The following is a 26929-nucleotide window of genomic DNA, read 5'->3' as shown; positions in this document are numbered from 1 at the left end:
TTATAGACATCTTCTGCTTTTGTAATCTTTTTCCTTAATCCTAGATACCTGCAGGCTTCTAGATTTCAGAACTGGTGAAGTCTTGCTCTAACTCTTGGTATCACAAATTCCTACAGTAGAAGTTTGATGGCTTTCATTTTTTGTGCATCTCTGTACCTAAAAATCAAAAGCAATTGTTCATCTTTTTGGCTGCAGGTATTGTAAAATGCACACACACTCGCCCAGTGTTACAGGTGGCAGTATTAGCATTCACAGACTGAAGCTTGTTGTAGTCTGGTCCTGTATATACCACAGCCAAAGCATTTTGCTAACGATACCTGCACCTCTTACATTTCTTAGAATGTTTCAGGCCTATTAGTCATCTAGGCTATGCGCGTAGAGGTTTTAGACTAGGCACTGGTGGCTGGATATTTATTTATTTATTTATTTATTTATTTATTTATTTATTTATAAGCTGTGTATAAGTGAAGCAGCAAAAAACCCCAAAAGACATTACTTCAAGCTAGTAATTTAGGCTGTTCAGTCAGTGGCTCTGCTTCTAAACCTTTTTATGGGATGCCTTATCCTGTTTCAAGATAGATGTGAGAGACGGGCGGAATGAATCTCATTCGAGGGATGCCTCTAACTCTCTGTTGACCATAGAAACAATCAGCCTAAGCTCCGCAGCTTGCTTTTAGACAGCTGAAGGTAGAGGCAATGAATCCATCAAACATATATCTAAATCTTTTTGCTGCATTTGCTTCATGGACAACCAGGGTGAGCTTGGGTCTGCTTGCAAGACTGTTTGAACACATCCCTAATTCGTCCTGACCTTCTCACGGACAAGCATAATGGACTGTATTTCCCATCAGACATGTATCGCAGCAGGCAGCACATTCTTGCAAATTGTCCTAGAATACTCTCTGGGTTTGAAACTTGTTTTGTTTTATTGAGTGCTGGATATGGAAATGGTCTCACTAATGCTCATGCAGGGGCAGTACCAATTCTAGCTGATAATCCTCTGCTTATGGATGGAAGAATCCCCTTAGCTCTTCTAGACACAGTTCTGCATTAGGAGATTGTTTGGTCAGTTTTCTTTCATTATCCCATTTTCAGAAAGATTCAGAAAGAATGGCTACTTTCTGAAACAGTCTCTCATCCCATAATAAAATACATCTTCTATGAGCATAACAACTATTTTAAAATCTGAAATTATGCTTAAAATCCTGTATTATTTCAAACACAGGCAAACCCATCCTTCTTCTTGTTTAGGATTTTTTTATTCTAGGAACCTGATTTGCTCATGAGATCTTAATTTCGTTTAGAACTCTAAAGTCCCTAAAGTCGGTAGATTAATAAAACAGTTTCTTCTCCTGCAAATGTGGCATATAATTTTGTGCCTTCTGCAAGAGTCCCCAAAGGTTCCTAAGTCAGATTGGAAGCTTGGCTGTGATAAATACATATAAAAGGTACGATGTATAGGACGAAGAGGTCTGCAGTATTATTCACCAGGGAACTGCAGGTAGATTTTTATGTAATTTCTTCCACTCATGGGCGTTCATTGACCTTTCATCTATGATTTGTCACTGTAGAAGGAAAAGAGGAAAATGCAACCTGGTGAGCTTTTTGCTTTATCAAGGCCTATGAAATCCTTCAATCCCTTATAAAGTGCCAGTCGGATCAGATGTCACAATCAGAAAAACTACGGCTAGCACAGCAGATCCATCAACTTCAATAAGTAAACACCACAAACCCCAAAGCTCTATTATTATTATTGGATCTTACATCTGGATATTTGGCATAAGTGAACATGATGCAAGAGCTTTTAAAGATCACATGACACCCCTTTGGTTATTGTAATAAAGAGACGGAAAAGACTTGTTAGATCTCCTACCTCAGTTTGCTGCCAGTGCAGAGAAACATGAGGGACCCTCAAGGGTAAATGTGAGCAATAAAACTCACCAAGTTGACTGAAGGAATATCAATTCAGTGTAGTGAAACAGCAAATGCCAGGAGACCAACCAGTTAAAATACGATGCACAAGTACCTGCAGACCTGTGTGTGGAAAGTGTTCTTCTCGCTGCACTTCTTTTAGGTCCTAATTCAGCAATGCATGTGTGGAAGTGCCTTACTGTGTCAGGACCAAAGACGTTTACATCACAAATGAAAAGACTGTCTAGAACTAAATGCAGACGATTGACAGGTTTAGGGACACAGATTATTCTGTGATGAAGTGGCTATATGTTTTATTCATCAGTAAGGGGCATGAGAAGTGACCCTTAAAAAGTTATTTCTTCCTGCTTCCACTTCAAATTCATTGACAGTTGTATTTTACTTACGTTTTTCTTTCATCTTATTGTTAAATGTTGGCAAAGACTAGAATGTTAATTTTAGTGTGTATAAATAATTTATTGAATAATAATATATGAAAATGAATTTGATATGTTTCTCTATATGAATGACATTCTGTTACTGAAATTTATTAATCAGCACATTCCACTCCGTCAAACCTAAATTTTTTGAGGAAGAGGAGGGGAGGAGGTGGAGAGGCGGTTTGGAAAAATGCAGTACAGTGGGCTGACTAAATCTGAATATGTGGTCTCTGAAAATGCAGATATCAGTGTAATTCAAACCATACTGATGAGATACAGAACAGTTAGTTATATGCAGTCATAATAACAATTTATATACTGTCAATATTAATAGCAGTGTCTGAGAATACAGTTTTAAAATAGGTACGTACAATTTTATTAAGTATAAAAAGACACCGTGCAGAGCACAATACAATATATTTCATCTTTAATTCTGGTAGTTCTCAAACTCCACTGTCTTAATTGATATTGTTACCAACGACCACTGGATAGAATTACTTCTCTGTATAAAATGAGGCTTCTCTGGATGAATTCATGCTGTTTGGTTTTAAAAATACAGTAATTTCCTTTCAATGGCTACTTACACTAATCAAACACTGTCAAGACTGTTGGCTAGCCTGCATTTGGTTTCTAACATATGCTATGATACTGACAATTTCCCCTGTTTTGCTTTGCCTCTCTCTGTTTGAGAATAGATCCTTCAAAATACTAATTATTTCTGACTTTGTTCCAAGTTCACAACCAGAACACTGGTTCAGACCATTTCTACATTCCTCACGTTACTAAACTTTCACTGACATCAGCCGGAGTTTTCAACATGCAAGGACTGTAGGGTTCTCCCCTAAGCTCCTTTTCTCCCCCAGTCTTTTCTCATGAAGCATAGAAGGCATGCTGAAAATGGTTATTTTTTAGAATTTGGGGGTTCCATTTTCTTATTTTCTTGAAAGTAGATGACATTCATAGCCTTCCAGCTTTGACTATTTTCTTTGGAAAAGCAGACATGTAAACTTAAGAACTTAGTTATATATTTTGTTTGCACATTCCAATTTGGTTTGATTAAAAAAAAAAACGGTCAGAACTCTAACTTCAAATTGATTTAAATTATAATGTGAGAGTCTTAAAAGAAACAACTTACACTTCCTCCTCTCTAAAATATATTGACATTAGACTGGAAAATAAATTAAAGAATACAGAAAAGCTGAGATTATGCTATCACAGTAATATCTGCCAAACAAAGCTTGGTCTTTTGCTAACATTAGCTTACTACATTTGCAATACATGCTAAGCAAAGACCCTACTTCTCTAACAGGTACATTCAGACAATATATATTTTATGGAATAAATATATAATATATCCAGTTATAGATTTCTGAATAGTAACTATAATAGATACAAGCAATACCTACGTTTAAAAATACAGTTCTAGGATTCCCTAACTTTACTACTAATAAAATTAAAATTGACCTAAAACTTTCTCACTCTGTTGATGCATAATAAAATATATGGAAACACCAAGAGTAAAAAGCCAATTGCTTCTACAAATGGAATACTTTATAAATATAGTAAATTGCTATTTCCAGAGGGAAAATTGAAAATTATAAACAGGAAGTCAGGTTAAAACAGCTCTACAATATATAGTACAAAGTGGCTATGAAGCGTGATGTATGAGTTTGATGTCTGTGGCAAAATTTTGAACTGATGTAGTTGTTCATTTCTGGGGATAACTGTAGAGAAAGATTCTGTCCCCAAAAGCAGCCAATCTTGATCTCCTTAAAACAAAACTTTCAGTGACTAGAGAAAGCCAACAGACCAATTTGTCAGACTAAGGAGTGCAAGATTAGATCAAACAGAATTATTTGGAAGCCCTGGACTTCTCTGTTTCATAGGGTTTACCTATCATGCTGTTCTCATTAGGAATAGAGTCACAGAAGTACTATGTATCTGTGACTGCGGCGTGCTGAAAAGCCTTATCATGAAGGTACCTTCCCTATGACTGTCTTAACTACGTAATTCTTGTACTGCACGTTCTCCAGATGAATTCTGTTTTGTGTTCCTGTAGTTGTTTCCTTTTGCTGGAATACTGAAGTACAGCTCTGGTTGCTTGATTACTGAACTCTTGAGCGAGGCTTTTTTTTTCTTGAGAATAACCTAGAATTAAAGAAACACATTTCTCAGAGCAAGCACAAGGAATAGAGGAATTAAGTTGATGGCTGTCTCTGTCTGCCTTCCTTCCCTTTCAGTTTAAAGAAAAAATTAAAATCAGTAAAAATACGTTACTTGCTAATGAAAAGATTTAGGTAACTGAAAAAATGAAAAACTTCATGTGAGACTGTGCCATTGGTATGTTAGTCTCCTGTAATGGCCCTATTTTACACAGAAACACAAAACTTACTTCACAAAATACTACTGTTTATACCTCCTGCCTGAGCTGAGGCCCTGAGGTGGGATTCAGATCCCACTTGGAGCCTTTGTTTGCATCAACAAAGCTGGAATTCTGGTGGTCACAGGACAGGAGGTCTACAAGGTGGGTTTTTTTCCCCTAAATATCTACAGAGGCCAGTGTCAACATCAGTAACAATGAAACCATCAGTGGGAGCTTCAGTTTCTGACCATTTGGGGGCTTTCTGAGTCACTTGTAGACTCTTACTGGTACAAACATCCTGTTCCGGGAACACCTGGTATGAGATGTGGAGGATTGGGATGGAAGTCATTGGGACATGCTTCCTACTCGATTTCATTTGGGCAAATGGAGCATATCTATAAATGTATTCATGTCACAAACTCTCACTGGTTTCAGAAAAACTGCATATATGGAAAATCTCTGTACCTCACACGCCATGTGTTTTGACTACACTGGGAAACATGCAAGCCTCTCGGAAGCTATTGTAATATTGAATGTCAGTCAAGAGTGAATGAAATACTGCCTGTCCAACTGGAGATGGTAAGTAAACACTTGTGGGTTCCTTACAGAGGAACCACGGAGTGAAGTTTGGGTTCCCTGTAGCAGGGAAGGGACTAGGAAGGCTTTTCTTCACGTACCAGCAGCAAATCTCGATGTTCTGTTGCAGAGTGGCAACTATTTGAAAATACATTAAACTGTGTCTAAATCTGGTAGCATATTCTTACTTGTCACAAATGCTCTGGCTTTTAATTAAAAAGTGTTCCCAGGAACTACAGGCTTCTTGTGCAGTCTTGCTTGCGGGTAAGCCAGAGCTGCACAGTGGCTGTTGATCTTGGGGTTATTAGTTGGAAATTGGCTCCACAATTTATTAGGGCCTTTCACCTGTTTTCAAAATACTGGGACAGACCGCATGGAAATGTACCAAAGAATGAGCTCTGATCATCCCCCCTGCAGTATGTGCTTGCCCGGGCCTCAGGGGCACTGCCAGCCCTGACCCTCCCTCTAGCCTGTCCCTGGCCCAGGACCCCATGTCAGCCCCCTGGGCCATCAGCCCCTGCCCCAGTGATGCTCCAGCCCAGTTGGTTTCCAGCTCTCCTGCCCTGCCCAGCCATGGGCCCCACTGAGCTGGGCTCACCCGCAGGCCCAGCCTGGCCTTAGCCAGTCGCCATCCCCAGGGAGGTGCCCGACGCCTGGGGCTGGGGCTGCCCCGGTGCCCCCCGGCTGCCCTGCTCCTGGCTGGGGCTGGGATGGGCCCCGGCGCCAGGCCCTGCCCTGACGGACCCCTGGACCCTGTGAGCTGCTGGCCCAGGCGGGGTGCCGTCAGTGGGCTTTAGGGAAGACCAATGAATCCTCTCACCTACGACATATGGTTTTGCTGTGTATTTTGCTGCTGTTGCTGCTGCTGAATGAGCAATTGCTGCTGTTGCCGGCGCCGGGCTGTTCTCAGTTTTTCGAAGCGAGCCTCCATCTCCTCCAGCACCTTGGGAGTGTAGCGTACCACCAGCTTGACGCTGTCCTTAGCCGCCTTCAGCAGCTCCACTGCCTTCTCGTGGTGTTCTCCTTCCACACTCTGGGAGCAGGGAAAACAGATTTAATAACGAAAATACTGCTTTGATCTAGAGCTCTGTCCTCTTTTTTGATACGGAAAGGTTGTCGGCGTTTTAGGAAGTTTCCACACCTTACATTTTTCAAGGGACCATTAAGGGAAAGTGTTGAGTTAAATAAGATTTATGCACTGCTGGGAATGTATTAATTTTCATATTTTAAATAACCCAAATCTGTTTTAGGTTGCATTACAAACCTAATTTCTGATCTGTGTGAAAAGGAGGGGAAATACTCAACAAGCTTTATGCAAACAAAAATGTTAAAAAAACCCAAACCCTGCAGTAAAAACCCAAACAGTCTGTTTGCAAGGTACAAAAATAAATATTTAAGTGTGGTAAGAAATGAAGAAATTGCAAGTTTGAAATCGCAATTCCCTTCTTACACCCTGGCCCTGTTTGGATCCCGCAGGGAACAACATGTGGTGATTAAGCAGTCGCTGAGCTGCAGGCGAAGGAGCATGCCTGCTGCTCCCGGGGACAAGCTGCATCTTAGTTAATGGCATTGCTCACACGTTTAACATTTATGCGATATGGGTTCTCTATTGGAAATAAACTAGTCTTTATCTGGTTAGTTGTAAGCAATCAAACACTAACAACTGAAACATTGCAAATTCTTGCTGAAGCAATATGTATTTTCCCTCTCTTTCTGGAAAATGGTTTACAGTAAGACGATATCTGCTGTGAAATCAAAAGTATTCCCAAAGGGGCTCAAGCTCTGATTTCTATGCTAGCATTGTTTGAAACAGTAAATTTCCAAAAGGGGGAGGTGACTCGGCTGTGAAAAGAGTATTTAATTTCTACCATTAAGTGGACTGACCAGAGTGCTTTTCAGGCATGTGGATTGTTCCACACCTTAAGAGAAAGGGAGAAGTTTTCTAATGGTGTATGATTGCCCATGTGTGTTGTAGGATATATTCCAACAAACAAAAGTATCTCTGCACAGAAAAAAGACGACTGCACAACTGAGATCTTCACATGGATTTTAGACCACTTAAAAAATAAGTAATTTTCTTCCCACATAAAAGAAATCAAAGTTTTACTACATGCTGTGTCTTAAAACACTTATGTATACCATGCTATTTAAAATGAAACTGTACCCATAGGCTTCCAAAGAGAAGCAGCAGCATTCAAAATATTTGAAGTTCAATTCATGCTAAAAGAATAACTTAGCATAGTTATAGCAACTGTCAGAAGAAAATTCTTTCTATTTTCATCTCTCCTATTTGACTGAGTAGCATTGTGCAAGAACAGCGAATAAGAATTACTTCTGCTGTGGCACACTATGAGCTAGAAATAATGGTTTAAAAGTTTCAAAAAGCAGACACAATACACTTCAACATAAGTAATATAAACAACACAATTCAAGCTTATTGCCTTGCTATTTGTCTGTCTCCTCCTGTTAAATATCCTTCAACATATTAATACAAATAAATATTTCATGTCTGGTCAACTGACTGGACTCAAAGAGTTTCTACAGAAGTGTTAAGATGCTTCGAAAATATTAATGCAACTTAGAGAAATAATGAACGTCATTTCAGGTGCTGAAGTGATTACCAGAAACAGAGAAAACCTTGAAGTAAATAGACATTTGACCGTTGAAATAAATGAATTCATGTTTTTGAACTGTATGTTCATTAAATTCCCCCAGTAGGTCTCCTATTCAAAGATCTTCAAGAAAATTCATGATCTGTAATGATTTGTTAGAAATTGTGATTGGGATAAATTTGCTGAGCAAGCACCGCTACCCAAAACTAATATGGCAAAAAATGAGTTTCCTTACAAATATTTGAAAAAGAGGAAATTGTTGTTGCATAAGAAACAGGGAATGTATTGAATGCTCCAGAGAGAGCTAAAATAAAAAGCTATAGATGCACAGGGTGTTTTGTGAAATTGCTTTAATAAACAAGTTACAGATACAAATTAAAACCTCTTCCCCGTGTCCCCTACCCCATAACTGCTCAATGGTAGAAGAGGTGACCATAACTAACACATACTATAACTAGCTATCTTTTATAACTCATTGCTTTGTGACTGGCTTTGATACTGGCTTTTGGAAACACAGTTCTCACCTTAAGAGGATCTGTGAAAAATTTGGCATTGTTTTATATTTCATTTTTGGCTTGTGAATCGTGGTCAGTATGACATGGCATGGACATTCAGAGGAAACAACAGCGTATGAAGTGTTGTTGCGATCAGTTTTGCTGGGGAAACAGTATGAGCTTAAAACAGGCTATGAACAAAAATTGTAAGCTCCCAAGCTACACGAAGTAGCGAAAATACTCATTTGCTTTCAAAGAGTTGGATGGTTCTAACTGACATCAATAAGCAATTGTATCTGTTCTATAGGGGAATAACAAGATGGTGTACTTTAATACTTCATACAACTTAGTAGACTGTATTTAATTCATGATTGCCTGTTTTCTTTCCCATTTGCCTCCAGCCTTGTTCTGCCAGTTTACAGCCAGTATCTTCTAATTAGAAATGAAGGGTTTGACTCTGTTGCTATCCAGGTCAATGGAAAACTCCCATTGGCTTGAATACTAATGATACAGAATTAAGTCTAAAGCTCTGAACGATAACCAAAGAGGGGAAAATAACAAAGGCAAAGTAAAAGATAGTGCTGCTTAATACGAATCCTACTCTCCAAACGTACCTAACTCAGGTCTTAACAACTACAGTTTTCAGCTGCTGTTAATATAATTGCTATACTTGCTCTTAACATCTTCATTCCCGCTGGCACTCATATTTCCAAGGTATTACAAGTGCTTCACCTGCATAGCAGTAGCTGCACAACTTAAATAGCAGAGCCCCTTGGAGTACGGAAAAGAGCTTATACCAGCAAAGAATGTTGTTTTGCTGTTTGAATTCTTCCGCCTCTGCAAACCTTGAAGGCTGGGCTGGCGAAGGACTCCTGCTGGTATCGGTCATGCCTGTACAAGGGATTTTGCTGACTGGATTACACCGGTTGGGGATATTGTGAGGATCTGACACTCATGTTACTGTCGAACTGCCTACCAAACATGGGATTTAATAGATTTGTTTTGGAATGTATATCTTTATTTAATATATAATTTTTGATTACATATATTTATATATACTTAATAATATATTAATAATTATTTATATATACTTAATAATATATATTTATATATTTACTATCTATAAATATATATATATATATTTCCCTTATTGCATTGGCAGATTGCACCAAAAAAGGGACGCAAAATAATGTAGAGACAAGAACAGATCAAAGGACTGCAGATATGGTGTGGGGAAACACCAACCATTACTGTATCCAGCCTCACAGACTTGTCATAAATATGAAAGAAAAAAATCCCACTCTCTTGCAGACAAAAAAGAGAATCTGATTGTTACCCCAGAAGCTGAGAAACTGAGAAGAATATTTTTATTAGATATCTGTGAGAAAATGCTTGGGTGAGAAATTAGCCATTATAAATCTATTTTGTATCCCTTTCTGTATCTGACTCACACCAGGTATCTGACAAATGCAGAATCTTTGCCAGATATGAACAGCCACCAGCAAGTCCGTTTGCTGAGCCATCTGCAGGGCTTATTGCTTTCAATTTCCTTTACTTTTAGGGGGTGTGGGACAAAAGTATGTAACAAAATCCCCAGCATAATGAGAAAACACTTTTTTTAACATCCGGTGAAACAGCTCAAGGAACAGTCATCCCAGTCATGCTGGGATAACAAATCTGGATTCTGAACACACAGCTCTAATTTTATGTTGGTAATTATAAAGTTGGATAACCACCAACTTCTGAGCACAAACAAGTTACAGATATTTTATTTTCATTTCATGTTCCACTGCTGAGCCGTCTGTTGAATTGTACATACTGTATATTATTTGCTTTTCTCCAGCTAAATTGAGAGAAGCACAGAGTGAACTAGTCCCAGTGAACAATGTTAAATTTGGACCTTTTTCCTCTTGTCTCAAGCTGTCTGCAAACAAATTACCACTTCTATAATTTTTGCGTTTTTACGAATTATACTGTATGGGCTTAATTCAGCCCAAGATTGGTGTATGAACAGTTGCTCATAGGCATTATTTCAAGTATGCAACTGCAATTCAAACTTCAAAGTCTGTTGTTTAGACTCTGAATGCAAAAATATTTCTGTTGCATCTCGGAATCAACTTTCTCATGTGCCTACATGCAATTGGGAATTTTATATTGTTGTTTTTTGCTACATTAGCTTAATATGTATTCTAGAGCACATTCACAAAATTTTCTGAACAGAGTATCATGAAATTTTCTGAACAGAGTATCATGAAATAGAGGTGCCGACAGTCAAATTCAATATATCTTGACATCTGAAGGTTCATCACTTTCCTCCCCAGTATTTGCCTAGACACTGTTGACAGTAAAAGGATTTTTCAAGAACCATCCATCAATTAGTGAATATGAACTCTTTTTATCTGTCTTTTTATTCACCTGTTGAAAGAAACGCTGAACAACAACAAAATTATTTGATCTACTTCCAATCAGTGAAGTTCAGGCAATTTACTTATTAAACGTTCAGTTGGTTTCTTTTTCCCCCGAGACTAAATAATTTTTTCAGTGGCTTTTCTTTTTCTGTTTTGTATCTTTTCTTTCTCATTGTGTACAGGGACAAGTGAGCTTCCAGACCTTCTCTACCCTTTCAGTAGTTTATGTTGCCTTGTAAAAGGGAACAAAAAGCAAAATGCAAGGCAGAATTTGACCCATATCATGTAGTCAGAGTCTTATTTTCCTCTCTGTTCCAAGAGCCCTTTTATTTTTACCTCCATACTGACACTCACAGTGAAACTACTGCAAAACACTCCACCCTGAAGTATTGACTTACATGGAAAATGACTATGTAAAAAATGCACCTTTTTACTGAAAATACATGCTCCCTGTACGTGTTCGTTTGTACAGCTGATTTCTCTGACAAGGATATCACAGCTGGATGAATGCCACTGAAAGAAATCTGGAATGTACCTTCCACTGCAAATCAGCACCAAATGTGCTTACCAAATTTCTTTTCATTTTATGTGTTCAAATGCTCTGAAGGTCACGAGGCTGCACAAGTGCCACTGAGGCATCACCGTGCTTGAAAAGGGCTGTGTGCCTCAGAGGCTATGAAGTGCAAGAACGACAAAGCCTGTTATTATGCTTTTACTGCAAAAGGAATTTGCAGAATTATCAATTAAGAAAGACATAGCTTCCTTGTAAATTGAGCATGTGGTGTGGATTTAAAATGAAGCTCTTCAAGCACCCGGCATTACAACAGAAATTGTAGTGGCACAAAGTTGTCGGCACAGCTTTGCCTCACTGCACTACAAATGCACACTGAAGGTCCCTCACAGAGCTAATTCTTTTTGTTTCATATGGCTGCATTTTAAATCATGGTATTAGAACAGCTGTGAAAAATGAAAATCCAGATGAAAATGAAAGCTCTATCAAATTTCCACATACCACTCCATTAACCGAAAGCAGCTGGTCCCCCCGTTTGAGCCCTCCATGCCTTTCTGCCACTCCTCCAGGAATGATGCGAGAAATATAAATAGGTGAATTTTGTTCCTTTCCTCCCATGACATTAAAGCCCAGGCCTTCATCAGTCTTTGGCAGCTCCACCACTCGCGGGTGTGAATGGCCTTCGCTTGCAGCAAAAGCAGCAACTGTTGCCTGGAAGAGAAAAAGCGAGTGATTTGGCTATGTAGGGAGAACACTGATATACACGCTGTTGTTCACTTGCAGGAAGAATTCATTCCTGTGAAAACATTTCAGTATCTTACTCTGACTTTTTCTGATTATCTGAAAGCATTTAAAAAATATTAAGTTCCATGCCAATGCTTTTGAAATAAAGGAATAAGCAGAGGAATAGAGAGTTTAGGTAACTTGTCAAAGATAACGCAGAAAGTTAGCAGCAGAGCCAGAAGTAGGCACCAGGAAGCCTGACTGCGTGGTGGCGAACACTTATGATCACTAGGGCATTTCTTCTTTGCCTTTTCCCAGGGACAAAATTTATTACTGTGGGATAAGATAATGTGATCTCTACTGTATTCCTAGTTGAAATAAAGTGGACAAACTGAATTGTTAACTCTCTGCTCTGCTTTCAGAGGTACAGAATTATTTATTTTATTCTTCGGCCACCGAAAAATATCCTAAAAGGATACCCTTATTTTAAAAAGTTTAATTTATAATCTTTATGAAATCTTGCAAACTAAATAACTCCTGGAACAGGAGTATGAGTTTTTATAATATAATTGGATCAAAACTTTTATTGAAAAATTACATCTTAAGACAATGGATTTATAAATCAATTAGAAAAAATCCTAGATTGTTAATTATACTCTAGCAAAAAAAACCCCCATGTAACAAACTGTAAAGCTTGCATCCAGAAAAATATTACATCTTATACTTCATTTTTCACTACAAGTATTTTCCTACTTATAGATCTTAGTAAATCATTAAATAAACATTAAGAAAAACTTTTATCCTTTTGAACGTGTGTTTGTAGTCGAAACTGCTCGAACGATTCTGCATTACACTGATGTTTTTTGAGCATCCTAGTAATGCTTATGCTTAATAGAAGCTAGTGGATGATGTGACATAATGGATCATTCTCAGTTACATGTTTTTGCACATGCAGACCTTGTCATCATGCATACATTTTATGTCAGACATGAATGCACTAGGAGAATGCAATGCAGACAGCCCAGAAATAACCAGGAAATATTGCGATATTGAAACATTGCTCTGTAACCCTGCTGTTCTATATGAGTAAGAAATGAGAATGGCAAACACTAATTGGATTTCTCCCCATTTACTATACAACATAGCAATAATTTCTATGTTTAGCTGCAGTGTAGACAAATCAGGATTTCATATACACATTTCTCTATATAGAACCATAGACCTTACAAATTTACATTGTCCATTAACTTTCTACTAGAAGAAGGTTAAAATCAGAAGAACATCCTACAGAAAAGAACGTTCTTTTTAGTAAGGAAAATACACTGCAACTTAGTGTATATTAGGTTATTTGCTGGTTACTATACAGCTTGCTTCTCTAAAATACTGTAGAAATCATTTTGTAACACACTCCCAACCTTCATCTTCTGACACAGCTTTAAATTAGAATCTCTTAAGATAGATAAATACATAATGGTAAGATCTTAGGTCCATTAGGATTTCAGGGAGTTTTCTCACTAACTTCACAGGAGTGGGACCATAAAGACATATCTCTAAAAAAGACTTATGGCTTTTGCAGGTTTACCTGTTTTGCATAGTATCTGCTATACCACCCAGAAGATAGTGTTGAGTACAAAATGATAATGGGAAAAAGAAAGCCATGGTGGATCTCCCTGTTTGGAAGCACCTATCTTTGCGCATGTTATGAAAACACAGAGCATATTTCATACTGGCACACAGAATGGGTTCTTTCATGGTTGTGTGGATTCTCTTAGAAAATTATCATTTTAGTAGTAGCAGTAATATAGCTGTCATCGTCTAAGGATATGAGAAAGGCAGGTCCACATGGACAAAGAGACGATATATTTTATTAAAACAGGTCATGCATCAGAGAAAATGGGCTCGCATTTGGCTGTGGAGTCTCTTGATCAGGCCATTTTTGTCACTGTTCACCCTTACCACTTGCTCAGTACCTACAGTTCCATTAGATAAAAGTGGAATTTTGACTGTTTAGTTTCTATCTCCCAAATCATTGTGTCCTCTCTGGATGAGCTGTATGGGAAAACAGTCCATTAAAATATTGGTTGTTGCAGGCAGACTTCTACAGAATGAACCAGTAGATTTGCTTTTGCAAAGCAACTTTTCAAAAAGCATCAAATTCCATAAAATCATTCTCTTTTCTTAAGCTACAGAAGCAGCATAAAGGTTGAAATTTTCCATTATGATTGTTACCTGGGAAGTAGCACTGGTTCTAGACTCTGGGCTGCCACTGATGTCTAAATTTTCTTACAGTGTACACACGAATACCTGAAACACACACGCGCACAGTCAATTACTAGGTCACTTTGGTAACACGTATTTAAACAGTTGCACGTATCCTACCTTTGCAGTGGCCCTGGCTCGGAATTCGGGGCAGCCATTAACAGTTATGGTTTCATGCATGTATTGATACACCTAAAATGTTCATGAAAATAAAATGAAATTAATTATAGAAGCAAAACAAGGACTTTATATCAACCCAGACAGGACAGTCCCTTTCCCTCATAAGACTATGTTTCATTAATGCTGCATTCATGCAATCACATAGTCAAGTGTCTGCTAAACTTATGCATGCTTAGGTTTACAGAGGACATCTATCTGTGTTTCTCATGACACTTTGCAAACTTAACTGTACATCTTCCAACACGATTCCCTTCCCATCTCTCGCATGTCATTTCCCCAAACCAGGACAGTTAGGTTCTATGTTAGCAAAAACTGATGTCTCCAGGCAACTGATTCGAATGCAAATGATCTGAACTGATTTGAGTGGTGTCTAAGCCTCCAACAATGGCTTCTTTGTTCTCTGAACTTTCCTATGAACTAAAGATTTAGGAGACTGATGTTAAAAAAATATGTAAGTTGCTCAGCAAAGATGCTGAAGAATGTAAGTGAAAATTAAATTTTGGAGAAAGGTCACAGTACTGGTTTCCATCAATCATAGCTAGGAATGGCGAAAAGGGCTGGTGGTATCGTAGATCAGACATGGACAATGGGCAAGATTATCGTTTAGGAAGGAACTGTGCATTCACAAAAATGGCATAAAACCAATGTTGCCAATATATACAACTTTCTGTCTGTTGTTTTCTTCTGGTATACACTCTTGGCCCACTTTCTCTGGTCCTTAACTCTCCCTTTTAAACACCTCCAGTAAGGAGAAAGGAAAAGGCTCTCTCACACTGCCTTTGTTCTCTAGATTTGTCACACTCTTAGGTGAAAAATATTAAAAAAATGCCATGATACTAGCCAGTTATTTTGAAAGAAAACTTAAAAACCAGAAATATTTATATATAATATATGGAATTTTTTTTGAAAGACAAAGGTGAATGCAAACAAACAAACAAAACATTTTTTGTAATTTTCTTATAAAACCATCAAACCTAAAAAAATGTTCCTATATGCCACTGATTTACTCTGGGCATTTTCTTAACCTACTTCATCAGGAATTTTGTCTTTTCATGTGCTTTATGGCTCAGGCTGCATTCCTCAGAGAGAACCTTTGCTGGTAAGGTATGTTAGCTTTTACAGCAATCTCTTTCTTAGGGTCCTTGAGGAGTGCAGATTCAATCGTTCTTTCCAAAATATATTTACCTTTCACTGATTTGGTGATACTTTAGCAGGACTGCCAAAACTTCCCTCTTTGGTAATGTAAATGTTACTTTGGTAGAGAAGGTGTCAGATCCTGTACTTAACTGACCTATAAACAACGGCTTGTCCCATTGAGAGGTAAAATTTGCCTGTCCCCTGTCCTGCTGACTCGTTATGTAGTATCATAATGATATATCTCTCCCCACTGAGCCTCCCGTTACAAAACTTACACACCGACGAACATATTGCTACAAACATCTAAAGAGAATTAAGATGTGTGGCTCACTTCTGATCTCAGTGGACAGACATAGTGGTAATCAAACACTCTTGAGTGTAAAATGTTTGGGATGACTGATCCGCAAACCTTTTTTGAGGGATACCATACACAAGGGAAAGGCAAAAAAGGAAAGGAGATAACAAATGCAATCCATTTTAGAGATCTAAAATATGCTAAACACTTTCAAAGTACAGCAAAAAGATTATTTGTCTTGACTATTGTCAGCACATAAGTCATCCTAGGACTTAATTCAGAAAAACTTGGGCCAGTGAAGAAAACTGAGACAAGGGGAGCACGCTGAGAAGTTTTCTGCTTTCTGCATTTGAAATGAAACCTTGCTTCCATTGGTGAAATTGACATTGACCTCAACAGAGGCCAGGATTTTGCCCTCAATTTTAAAACTATGGAAAAAGAAAGCTCTTTTATAGCCGCTGAAGGATCTCTGGTGTGTTCTATCTTTGTACTGGATGATTCCATCATAAAAATGGGTTGAGTCTACATACTCAGCATTATCCTGCACAGATCAGTTCAATGTTTATTGTATTATGTCATAGGACATATTCTTATATAAGAACAACTACTACATTATATAAGAAGAATACTGTGTAATTGCAGTAATGAATCATTAAATACTTGTTACTTCAAAACCCATACTGTACTGAACCACTGATAATGGTGCATTTTCTTGATATCTGCAGGTTCCCCTTCATCTTAAAGCAGGAGAGCAGATTGTACATACCGTTCTTGCTTGCATAGCTATAAATGCTGTGCCTGGCTATAATGTCTAAAAGCATATATTTGATTACACAACTATTATGACATTAAATTGTTTTTAAAACAGGTCACAATATTTCAGATATAGGAAGAGTTACTAAGAAGTTCTTTAAAATATTCATTACTAAGGTAGAATATCACAAAGGTGAGCTGATAACGATACATTCACCTGATTATTTGCTAGGTTTGATATCATATAACTCCATATTGTCTGCATCCTACCAGTATCTAGCTGGTAGGCTTCATAATATCCAATATCCTTGTAACTGATTTGTACACTGCGAAAGAACACACTCACTAGTGTGTGATTAAACTAGTATTTTAAAAAAGAACCAACCGACTCAAAAACTTGTGAAAAATATGATCAACAATGTCATATAATCCTTGGGTTCATTTGTAAATTCTCAATGATAACAGATTTTAAATGGTGTTCTACAAAGAGTTATCAGTGATCATAATATCTATAGCACAGTTCTTAGGAAAAGAAGTCTTGCATGTCAAAACTCACTCTCTATAAGCAACAGATGTGACCAGTCTTGAATATCTGCTTGAGGCATTTGTAAATCTAATTCTCCTATTTGACTGTTACATAATGTTTAATGTAATTTGAGTTTAAGAAGGATAAAACATACACCTACATAACTTTCTTCTTATTAAGTCAGTTTAATAACCAAACTGTACCTGTTCCACCAAGCCCCTTAAATTCTTTGTAGAGTTCAGATCTAATCATTGCTCATTCTAGCAATGCACGAAAAAGCACACTGAAATCCATAAATAATTGTTTGCCTGTAGCCAGACTAACCCCTTTATCTATGCTGTTCTCAGCACCACCTTAGCCATGATTTGTGCACAACGAATCCATTCTGCTGCCTCTTCTATGTACACAGAAAATCTCTTTGTTCTCAAACTAAATAAGGTGGCATTCAAATCCTCCTGGAGTGGAATATAGCTTCTTGTTCAATCCATTGTATACAACAAGTAACTGAAATGGTTTTATAAAATCTTTCCTTTCAGTGCCTACTATTGTCTGACGTACATCTGATTACATTTTTAACATATAGTGATTCTCCTGAATCTAACAATGTCATTCTTAAGATGTCCTTATAAGATCTTCTGCAGATTTCCTTATTTGGACAAAATATCACTCAGTACAGAAGATGACAAAGGTGCAGAATTTAATTATAAGTATTTGAAAAGCTCCTTTAGGATATTTACTAAAGAAATCTTTTAAAACAGTGACCATTGTTGACCGTGACACATGAATCATTTTGAAAGACATCATTGTGTAATGATGAATGAGTTGAAGAAAGACCATTAACATATCACAGAATTGCAGACTGGTTGAGGTTGGAAGGGACCTCTGGAGGGCATCTTGTCCAACCCCCTTGCTCAAGCAGGGCCACCTAGAGCCAGTTGCCCAGGACAGTATCTAGACGGTTGCTATATGTTACTGATTTGAAAAAGAGCTGCATATCTATTTTTGTATGTACAGCTATTTCTTTTTATACTATCTAAAAGACTACATGGGTGTTTAGTAATAGTATTTGCTGACAGACTCCATACACAGTCTGATGGTCTAGTGCCTAGGGAAAAGAGTTTCCACAATTCATTAATAAATTACAGGTGAAATGTCAATGTTTCAAGACACAAAGCTGCAGCTGTAAGTTAAATGGTAATGTTTCAGATAATTTTCCCCCACAGCAATTTCTACCAAGATTGTCAGTGTCTGTACGCTGATCGTTCATTGGGTAAAAGCATGCTGCAGACAGGGGGTTGTTCACAGAGCCCTCATTTGTGCTGTGGAGCTAGACGTACTCTGCTTTGTTTTCTCTTTCCTGTGGTGCAGAGAATACAACACTCTCATCAAGAAATACTCCTGAATGAATGAATATAGATCTCAGACTTTTTCAGCTTTTGCAGGCAGTCTCCTCAGACACCATAATCTAAAGTTACTCTCACACAGTACTCAAAAAATACAAAAAGAGTGAGGGAGGAAAATTACAACTAAAAAATCTGATCTTGGAGGTGAATCCTCCTTGTACTGTGGCAGCTCTTGCTGGCACAGAGAAATGTACATTTTATTACTTCTCCCAGCAGGAGCTGTAGAGTCAGATGCAGCAGGTATTATTGTAATGACGATGGTCCTCATCCCCACACATTCAGCTGGGAGGCAAAGCAGCTGGTTTAGCATTACTGAAGCATGGGAAGGAGGACTGTCTTACAGGTACTTTACGAGGTAGCTTCTTAACAAAAATTACTCCATACGGACTCATAACAAAGCAGCACGTACTGGGCTGGCCTATTGAAGTCAATGCAAAGCTTTAGGAGGAGGTCCAGGAATAACAGTGCACTTAGCAGCCTGTTTTATAAAGGTGGCTAGAGACAGCATTCTGTTTACAACCTGAATGATGCAGCATCTTTTCTGCTGAATTCTCAAAGTTACAATGTAATTAAACAGGTTTTGTTCCATTAACTACAGTAAGAGGTATTCAATGCTTCATCCCCTGATAAAATATTATGTAATTCTAAGTGCAACTGTACCTACAATAATGGTGCTCAATTGACTTTAGGACAACTTGGTCTGAACATCAGAAGGGAAGAGGCATGAGGCAGAAATCATTTTACAGCAATGAGCAAGTGTTCAAAAAGCCCACAAACAAAACCCAAGACAGAGTACGTTGCTACTCAGACCTGTGAAGTAGCAGGCCCAGATAAACTTTTCTGAGATTTGTAAGTGAGGATGTAGCCTTTTTGGGGGTTTCTTAGCACATGAGGTAACATATGTAAGAAGTGGTAATCAGCTGTGTTTCCACAGTGCCTGCAGTATGATAACATATAAAAAGACATAAAACTCTTCCTTCAAGCAGTCACAAGCTACGTAAGTGCCATAGGTAAGCAGGTTAAAGGGTGGAATGAAGAAGCAACCTGCAAAAAGATTGATAAACAATGTTTAACACATATATTGGCATCATCCGGGTTTAGTTTCTTTAGTTTGTCTGCCATATTTTTTATTGCTTCAATGTAGATGATAATTGTATATCTATTTTTGGAAGAAGTCTTTCCAGGAATGGAAGACAGGAACCTGACAGACAGTACAGAGGGGAGAGGTATTGTGAGAATAACCAGTGCAAGGAAGACATAATTGGTTTCATTGCATTTATGTAGTCCTGTCAATGGAACAGTATACATATGTGCACCCTTGCAGAACTGAGTCTAAGCTATAAAAGAGAAATTGTTATTTACTTACACGTCAGTATGATGCTTCTGCCATCAACTATGCTGAATCCCTATCTTCCTAATTGTCTTCATATGTTGGAAAGGATGAAGTAAATATTTCTCCTTTCTAAGATGTCAAGTGGAAAGGAATATCTCAATCAGTCTTTTACCATGGTGAGAAGAGCTCATGTCTGTGTGTATGTGCTTTATTCAGCAGAGCTGCTGGCCTCTCTCCTCCCCTCTTCCCAAAATCTGCTGCTGCTTCTCAGACCTTCAGCCTCCTTCTGACCTAAGAGGTAAGACCCACCTATCATCTCATTTGGTGCATGTGGACTAGCCCTTGCGGTAGGAGGATGACAGGGAGAAGTTACACTGCAAAGGTGCACTGGAGAGCTGCTGACCTCCACTGCGGTGCTGTGAATGCCTTGTTTCTGAGGGGAAGCTTCCACCTGCAGCACAAACCAGTTGTGTCTTTTTTCCCCCGTCTACTTTGTTTTCATCATTTTTACCTCTTCACATTCTGTTTGGCATTTTTTCCTTCCCCACAACCTCTTGCCTGCATTTTCCATTCTTAATCCAATACATTTATGTCTGTGGAGAGGAATGCATTGGTTTGTATGCCTGGACAGGCTCCCCCAGAGCTGTACTTCAGCACTCAATTCAGATCATACCTCTACCACATCAGTGGGTAAGGAAGTTTTAAAGGCTACAAAGATCAGGAGGGACTCTGGTCACCTTTAACCTCTTGTACACCATAAACCATGGAATCCCATCTGATAATTTCTGCACCAATGATAATTTTCGCTTGAACTACAAAGTCTTTAGAAAGGTCTGTGAATTTCAAGCCTCCAGCTTGTTTAGGAAATTGGTCAACTGGTTAACAGCATTTCCATTAAAAATGGATTATTTCTAAGCTAAATTTGTCCAATTTCAAGTTATAACTGTTGGATGTAATTGGGTCTTTTTCATTTCTTTCAGTAATCTTTCCTTTTTCTCCACTGGAAGTATTTGTAGGTCTTTGTCTCATTTTGGATATCTATGCCCTTTATGACCAGTTTGTTGAGATTTCAAACAGTATTTGCGTTTCTACAAAATAACCCACAAACTGGTCTAATTGTCCTTTTAAGGTGACACCTGAACAGATGAGGACATGAAAGAAGGAAAACAAGTCAAACACAACCAAAAGCCTATGTAAGCAGCGTGGAGGTATGCAGCTTACCAGACCACCCTTCCTCTTTCATAATGACTTTTTACCTTTGTAACCTTACTCAAGCTCAAAACCAATGTAGTGGAGTGCTTCCATTTAGCCATAAACCATGGTACTCAATGAAAATGGAAAATCTCTAGTGATGGTGTGTTTAGTTTTGTATCTCTTGAATATCAAGTGGAATTTCTGGGTTTGTGCCTGTGTTCCGCTTTTTTAAATTATCTCATGTGATAAGCATGCTCAGGAAAGCATGGCTACATCATAAAAGCATGTTTTTTCCACCAGAGCTACAGCCTCTAGCTAAGATACTGTACTAAACACAGTCATACACCATAGTCTAGAAGACAGTAGTTCCATGGGGAAGTTGAAAGCAGGCTGATTTTCTTTTCTATCTACCAAGTTGACTTAAAAAAAAAAAAAAGTTAACATTGTTTTTTCATTGTGTTAATAGGTACTTTGATCTTTGGTAGTTAATTAAAAAAAATGGGGAAGGGACTATTCTGGATGACTGAAGAGAAAGAGAACTTGAGAAGAGTGTCTTTCTAAATCGTAGTCCTTGTGAGGGACATTGACAACCTCAGAAAACCACTGGCTGTGGAGGAACACCATGGATGCCATGTATACATGCCACAACTTCAAGATTACAATAAACTTAGATTCTTCTTAAACAAGATTGATTGAGCAAATGAATCACCAAGGCCCATTTTGTTACAGGCCTACACCACGTGTTTGATTAATCCCGACAGAAGCAGAACTAGGCAATCTCCCACCCATGTTCACAGTGTATACTGTACATCATCTTCATTCTGTCCCTGAGAGCAAGCTGACAAAAGGTTCTCTTTTGTCAATGTCAAAAGGACAAGCTGATGGATGCCTGTGAGTACAGTGAGGCTGAAATGGTTGAAAAGTACCTTTGAGAGCAAGGCATGTGATCTATTACAGGGCTTACTGGAAGTACCAAAAAGTCTGTATTACATAAGTTATTTCCTGCAGCTACTGAATTTGGACAACTCATAGAAAAAGCTGCTTTGTGACAACTACTCTGTATTAATGAGCTATTTATATCTGACAGAATGTGGTCACTCAAGGTTGCTGGCATTCTGAATATTTTTACATGATAAGCTTTCATTAGCCTGTGCGCAGTTACATGTTTGTACCAGGAAAACTGTTGGTGTCTATTTTCAAAACCAAACATCTGTATCATTTTCACAATTGTCATAACAATCACTTTCCATGAAGTAACACTGCATGGATGTTGCCACATGCACTAGGGATGCTAACCTGTTAAAAAGCTCAAACCTGTAAATGAAACTCATTCTCGTTTAATAACCTGAGGAGATGAGACAGTTTTAATTTCAGAACATGTGGAAGAAATATTATGAATGTTGGCTTTTACATTTTCATAGAGGATATTTTATTTAAAAGTATCCTTCTTTGTGGGGTGGAGGTTATGGAGGAAACTAGGTCAGTTTTAGCAAAGTGACGATCCAAATCTTGATGCATTATTAAGGTGTCCTTAGGCAGTAGGAAAAAAACAGCACAGGCCTGAAACACTGTTAAAAATAAATTAAGTGTAATCACCGTAAGGGTTTAATATTTTAATTTAGGGTGGAATACTTTATGGAGGCTCCAGTTAAAATGCCAAAGTATTACTTGCTCTGGCATTTTTTGTGTAGAAAAGAGTGGTGCTCACTCTGCTCTGACAGTATCACTGTTGCTGTCTGAAAGCTGAACCAAGTTTTGGTCCCTGAGTTCTTGCCATATGAGACTGTGCCTGTCCAAGAAACAACCCAACAGGGGTTACAGGCTGGGGCCAGAATCTCCTTCCTCCCTTCTGCGCGAGCAGAAGAACATAGCAGATGTACCAGGAAATGCATGCTGTCACATCCTCTGCACATATTGGATGAGTCAGTTGAAACACTCCTGGTGTTGCTGTTAGGACACACAAGACCTCTGTATGCCCCCTCTTCTTCCCTCCAATGTCGATTCTGTCTGGAAACAACACTCTGACACTGTAAAGTCAATAGGAAGTTGCTTGGCACCCTCTCAAGAATAATGAAAAATAGACTTTTATTTGCAAATAGATATTACTTACATTAGGAACAATAAAAATATCATTGGGTCATTTAGTTTATTTCATGTCCTTACACACTGTTCTATACTCTGCTCTAAGTCAATGGCAACTATGATCTGGCATCTTTGAAGACAATATTACAGGTGTCTCAGAAATTGTATGCTTTGCAGTCACGGAACTTAAGCAAAATACTGTCCTGAAAGTCTCTTTTACTGCTTCTACTGCAATATACTGGGATCAAAAGAAATAGCAACATGGTTGATTAGAATCATAGAGTCATAGAATCATAGAACGCTTTGGGATGGAAGGGACCTTTAAAGGTCATCTAGTCCACCCCCCCTGCAACTGGCAGGGACATCTACATCTAGATCAGGTTGCTCAGAGCCCCATCCAGCCTGTCCTTGAATGTTTCCAAGGATGAGGCATCTACCACCTCTCTGGTCAACCCATTCCAGTGCTTCACCACCCTCATTGTAAAAAATTTCTTCCTTATATCTAGTCTAATTAGTTAATTCCCTTAAGACCACTTGGAATTCATAGCTCATAATCTACAACTCCCTCTCTTAGACCTCACTGCCAGTTATTTTTGAGTTCAAAAATATGCCAAGCATTAATAAACACTAATTTCCTCCACTTTATCAATAAGTCTGTATATGCTGTTGGGGCTCTTGTATGCAAGAGCCATATTCCAAACATTAGCAGGTTTGGCAAAACCTTGCCAAAATCAGCACCTGGATGAAACATGACATAACCTGAGCCCATCATGCAAGTTCATCTCAAGTGTTCCTATCGAGCTGAGAAGGCAGGGAGAAGGAAGGAAACTGCTGATGTTTCTTGTTTGAAATACCAACAAAAAATGTAGCTAAAGTGGAGTTTTAAAACAGTTTTACAATTTCTTTTCTTTTCTGAAGGCACAATTAAAAAATGGAGATAGAGCAGCATTTCTCAGGAGTCTCATCAGTGACTTCGGTTACGCGGAAGCAGAGAGATACTGAGGCTCCATCAAGGCAGAAACAGTGGTGCTGTGGCTTCTAACAACCTGTCAGCATAAATATTCCTCAGTAGTTCACCTTGCTGCTGATTTCTCTCAAGAGGAAGAAGCAGGCTTGAGATGAACTGCAGCAGAGGCTATTCTGTTTATCCTTAAGGGTTTTATGTAATCAAAATATGATACTGCAGCAATAAACTAAAATGATAATGTGAGGAAAACAAAAAGATGCTTAGGTGCATCGCCCATGTTCTACTGGCGTCACCTTCTGCAGCACACGCAACTGCAGCCGTGTGCAGAACTAAGAACATCACCTGAGCACCACTCACCAGAGAGTTTTAGTAAATATGGTACAGCAATCCAGATAAACTGTGATATGAACAAGATATGTCATTGCTTTGATTCTGTACATTGCAGGACTCTTGCAGCACTAAAATATTTATCTTTTGTGAAAGGCACAACTACTCAAGCAGAGCGCAAATGTGAGTAGATATATAGCCATCAGCCGACTCTGAAAATTGATCTTTAATCAAAGCCAATGGGAGAAAGCACTGATTAAAGACCAGTGACATGGTCTGGCCCCCAATTCTGGGGTACTACATCTGTGAAATCAATGTATTTAGCCCTAGGCAGCTAAAAAAAAAGTGACAACAGCAGCTGTTTTAAACCTCCTGCAGTGAAATCATGGAAGTCGTAGGGACTTAGTAATTGCACAGAGGCTTAATAATGCCTTCTCCCAGATAATGCTCGGGCAGCTTGGTAAATTCATATAATTCCCATTAATGAAGGCCATCTGCTGAGTGACAAGGTAATCATTCCAAAAGTTCTCATTCATGCCATCCAGGGCTTGCAAGCAACAGAGCAATGCTTCCATCATTTACAGTAAAGTGGTAAATGAAACTTCATTGTTTTTCAAAATTTGCATAATTTCTGGTTACATTCACTCTAAAAAATAGCACATATTTGAACACAGTAGAGTAATTTAAAAAAAAAATTCTGTGTTTACTGCTAACTTAAGCCTTTTTGCTGAACTTTCTAAATGCCTAATACAGCATGGTGGCAAGACAAAGAGCAGGCAGCCCATCTTCTGAAATTTGATTTTTTTTCTGCCCTAATTTACATACATTACAAATCCTTCTCTCAACTCATCATTATAGATACAGTACTTGTAACCAGAAGAGGGAAAGCAAAACTCTGTAAAACATGAAAATATTACTGCTTTGCCATACCCTCATCTTTGAATGAAGCTAAGTAATGCCCTTTCCAAACAGTGATGGAGGTATTGATTAGTGGAAATTTTTATCATTATTTTATGTGGTATTTCAATGCTGGGACACTGGTAATGGAAAAGGGATGGAAAGGTACAGCAGATGCTGTACCTTTGCAAATGCTACACAGCCCCAGAATTCAGGTAAGCTGTACTGGTTCAACTGACATTATAATTCACTCCAGTATCTAAAAAAAGATAAAATACTGAAACTTTACAACTAGCATACAGGAATGCAAATTTTAATGAAAATGTACAAATCAATCCATGCATAAGCATGTGAACATCTGAATGAATTTGGTCAATTTGCACAGTTCTGTATTTGCGGCCGCATGAGTGCTACTGCTAAATCAATGGTGCAGTAATTCTGAATAAGCTACCTGGAATACCAGAACAAGGTATAACAAGGTATCAGATTAGCCTAAGGAGAACTTTGCTTCCCAGCCAGTCTAATGGGACATCATGCTAATATAACCATACTGCTTTTATGACCTGAGCTACAAATCTGAGCTGATAAATCTCGCTTGCTTTACTCATATGAGTTGTCCTATTGCCCTTTTGTTTACTAATTGCCTTATTAGTAAGTCCAACACACCACTTTTGTTTAATCCTGACCAACACCTCCGTTTGCATGGGTAAATGTGACAGTAGGGGACTTCAGATGTCAGGCTTCCTACTGAGCCTTAATCACAGTTCTGTGCTGTGAATTATAGCAGTAAGTCTTCTCGATACATATATTTTTTTTTCTGAAGTTGCATCTTGTAATTTAGAAACTTCAAAAGCTGGGCTTGCCCTGTGGAGATGAGAGACTGACTGGAATTGTATTTGTCCTCCTGTTACAAATATTCAACTCCCAGTGAAAAGAAAGAGTAACACAGGGCAGGATTTGAATTCTGGGGCTGCCCTTGGTGCCAACCAAGACAGTTTGGCCTGGTGAACCTCTGTTTTTACAGGGAATGTGATTCATCAGGCAGAAAACAACAGAACTCCGCTTTCAGAGGCTAGGTCTGGGAGATGGAGGAACAGCATTATATTGCAAATTGAACAAACAATTCTTGAGATTCTTGAAACACAACGAAACCAGGACTTTAAATGACTCCTACATTAAAATCCTAAATGAATAATTTTAATAAAAGAACAGCATTATATTGCAAATTGAACAAACAAATCTTGAGATTCTTGAAACACAATGAAACCAGGACTTTAAATGACTCCTACATTAAAATCCTAAATGAATAATTTTAATAAAAGAATTAATGAGAAGTTTCACCTGAGTCCAGCTAATACCCAGATTGTTATATTTAGTGCAGACCCTTAAAATGGAGTATACCACCGTACTGGGATATCTGAAGTGAACAGCTAATGGTTCCAGCCAGCCTCCTGCTGTCACACACTGCATCGCAGTAAAGTAATGAGCACAGTATCACGAGACTCAGCTTTCACCACCCAGCAGCCTTCTTCTGGTTCC

General features: G+C 38.4%; 1 protein-coding gene across 1 annotated transcript in view; it reads right to left on the bottom strand.

The window, feature by feature from the left end:
• Nucleotides 1-4369: 4369 nt before the first annotated feature.
• LIN7A (lin-7 homolog A, crumbs cell polarity complex component) overlaps nucleotides 4370-26929 on the bottom strand; it is a gene marked incomplete at its 5' end in the record, with an annotated part of 47812 nt that continues 25252 nt past the window's right edge. Inside the window, 4 exons of the mRNA XM_082308484.1 lie at nucleotides 4370-4499; nucleotides 6110-6322; nucleotides 11816-12025; nucleotides 14417-14488. Of these exons, the coding sequence (XP_082164610.1) occupies nucleotides 6110-6322; nucleotides 11816-12025; nucleotides 14417-14488 (495 nt within the window). The 3' untranslated portion in view covers nucleotides 4370-4499. The remainder of the gene's footprint in view (nucleotides 4500-6109; nucleotides 6323-11815; nucleotides 12026-14416; nucleotides 14489-26929) is intronic.

The sequence above is a fragment of the Platalea leucorodia genome, assembly GCF_965183815.1.
Source record: "Platalea leucorodia genome assembly, chromosome: 4".
NCBI classification, from domain to species: domain Eukaryota; kingdom Metazoa; phylum Chordata; class Aves; order Pelecaniformes; family Threskiornithidae; genus Platalea; species Platalea leucorodia.
This window is presented reverse-complemented; position numbering and strand designations above follow the sequence as displayed.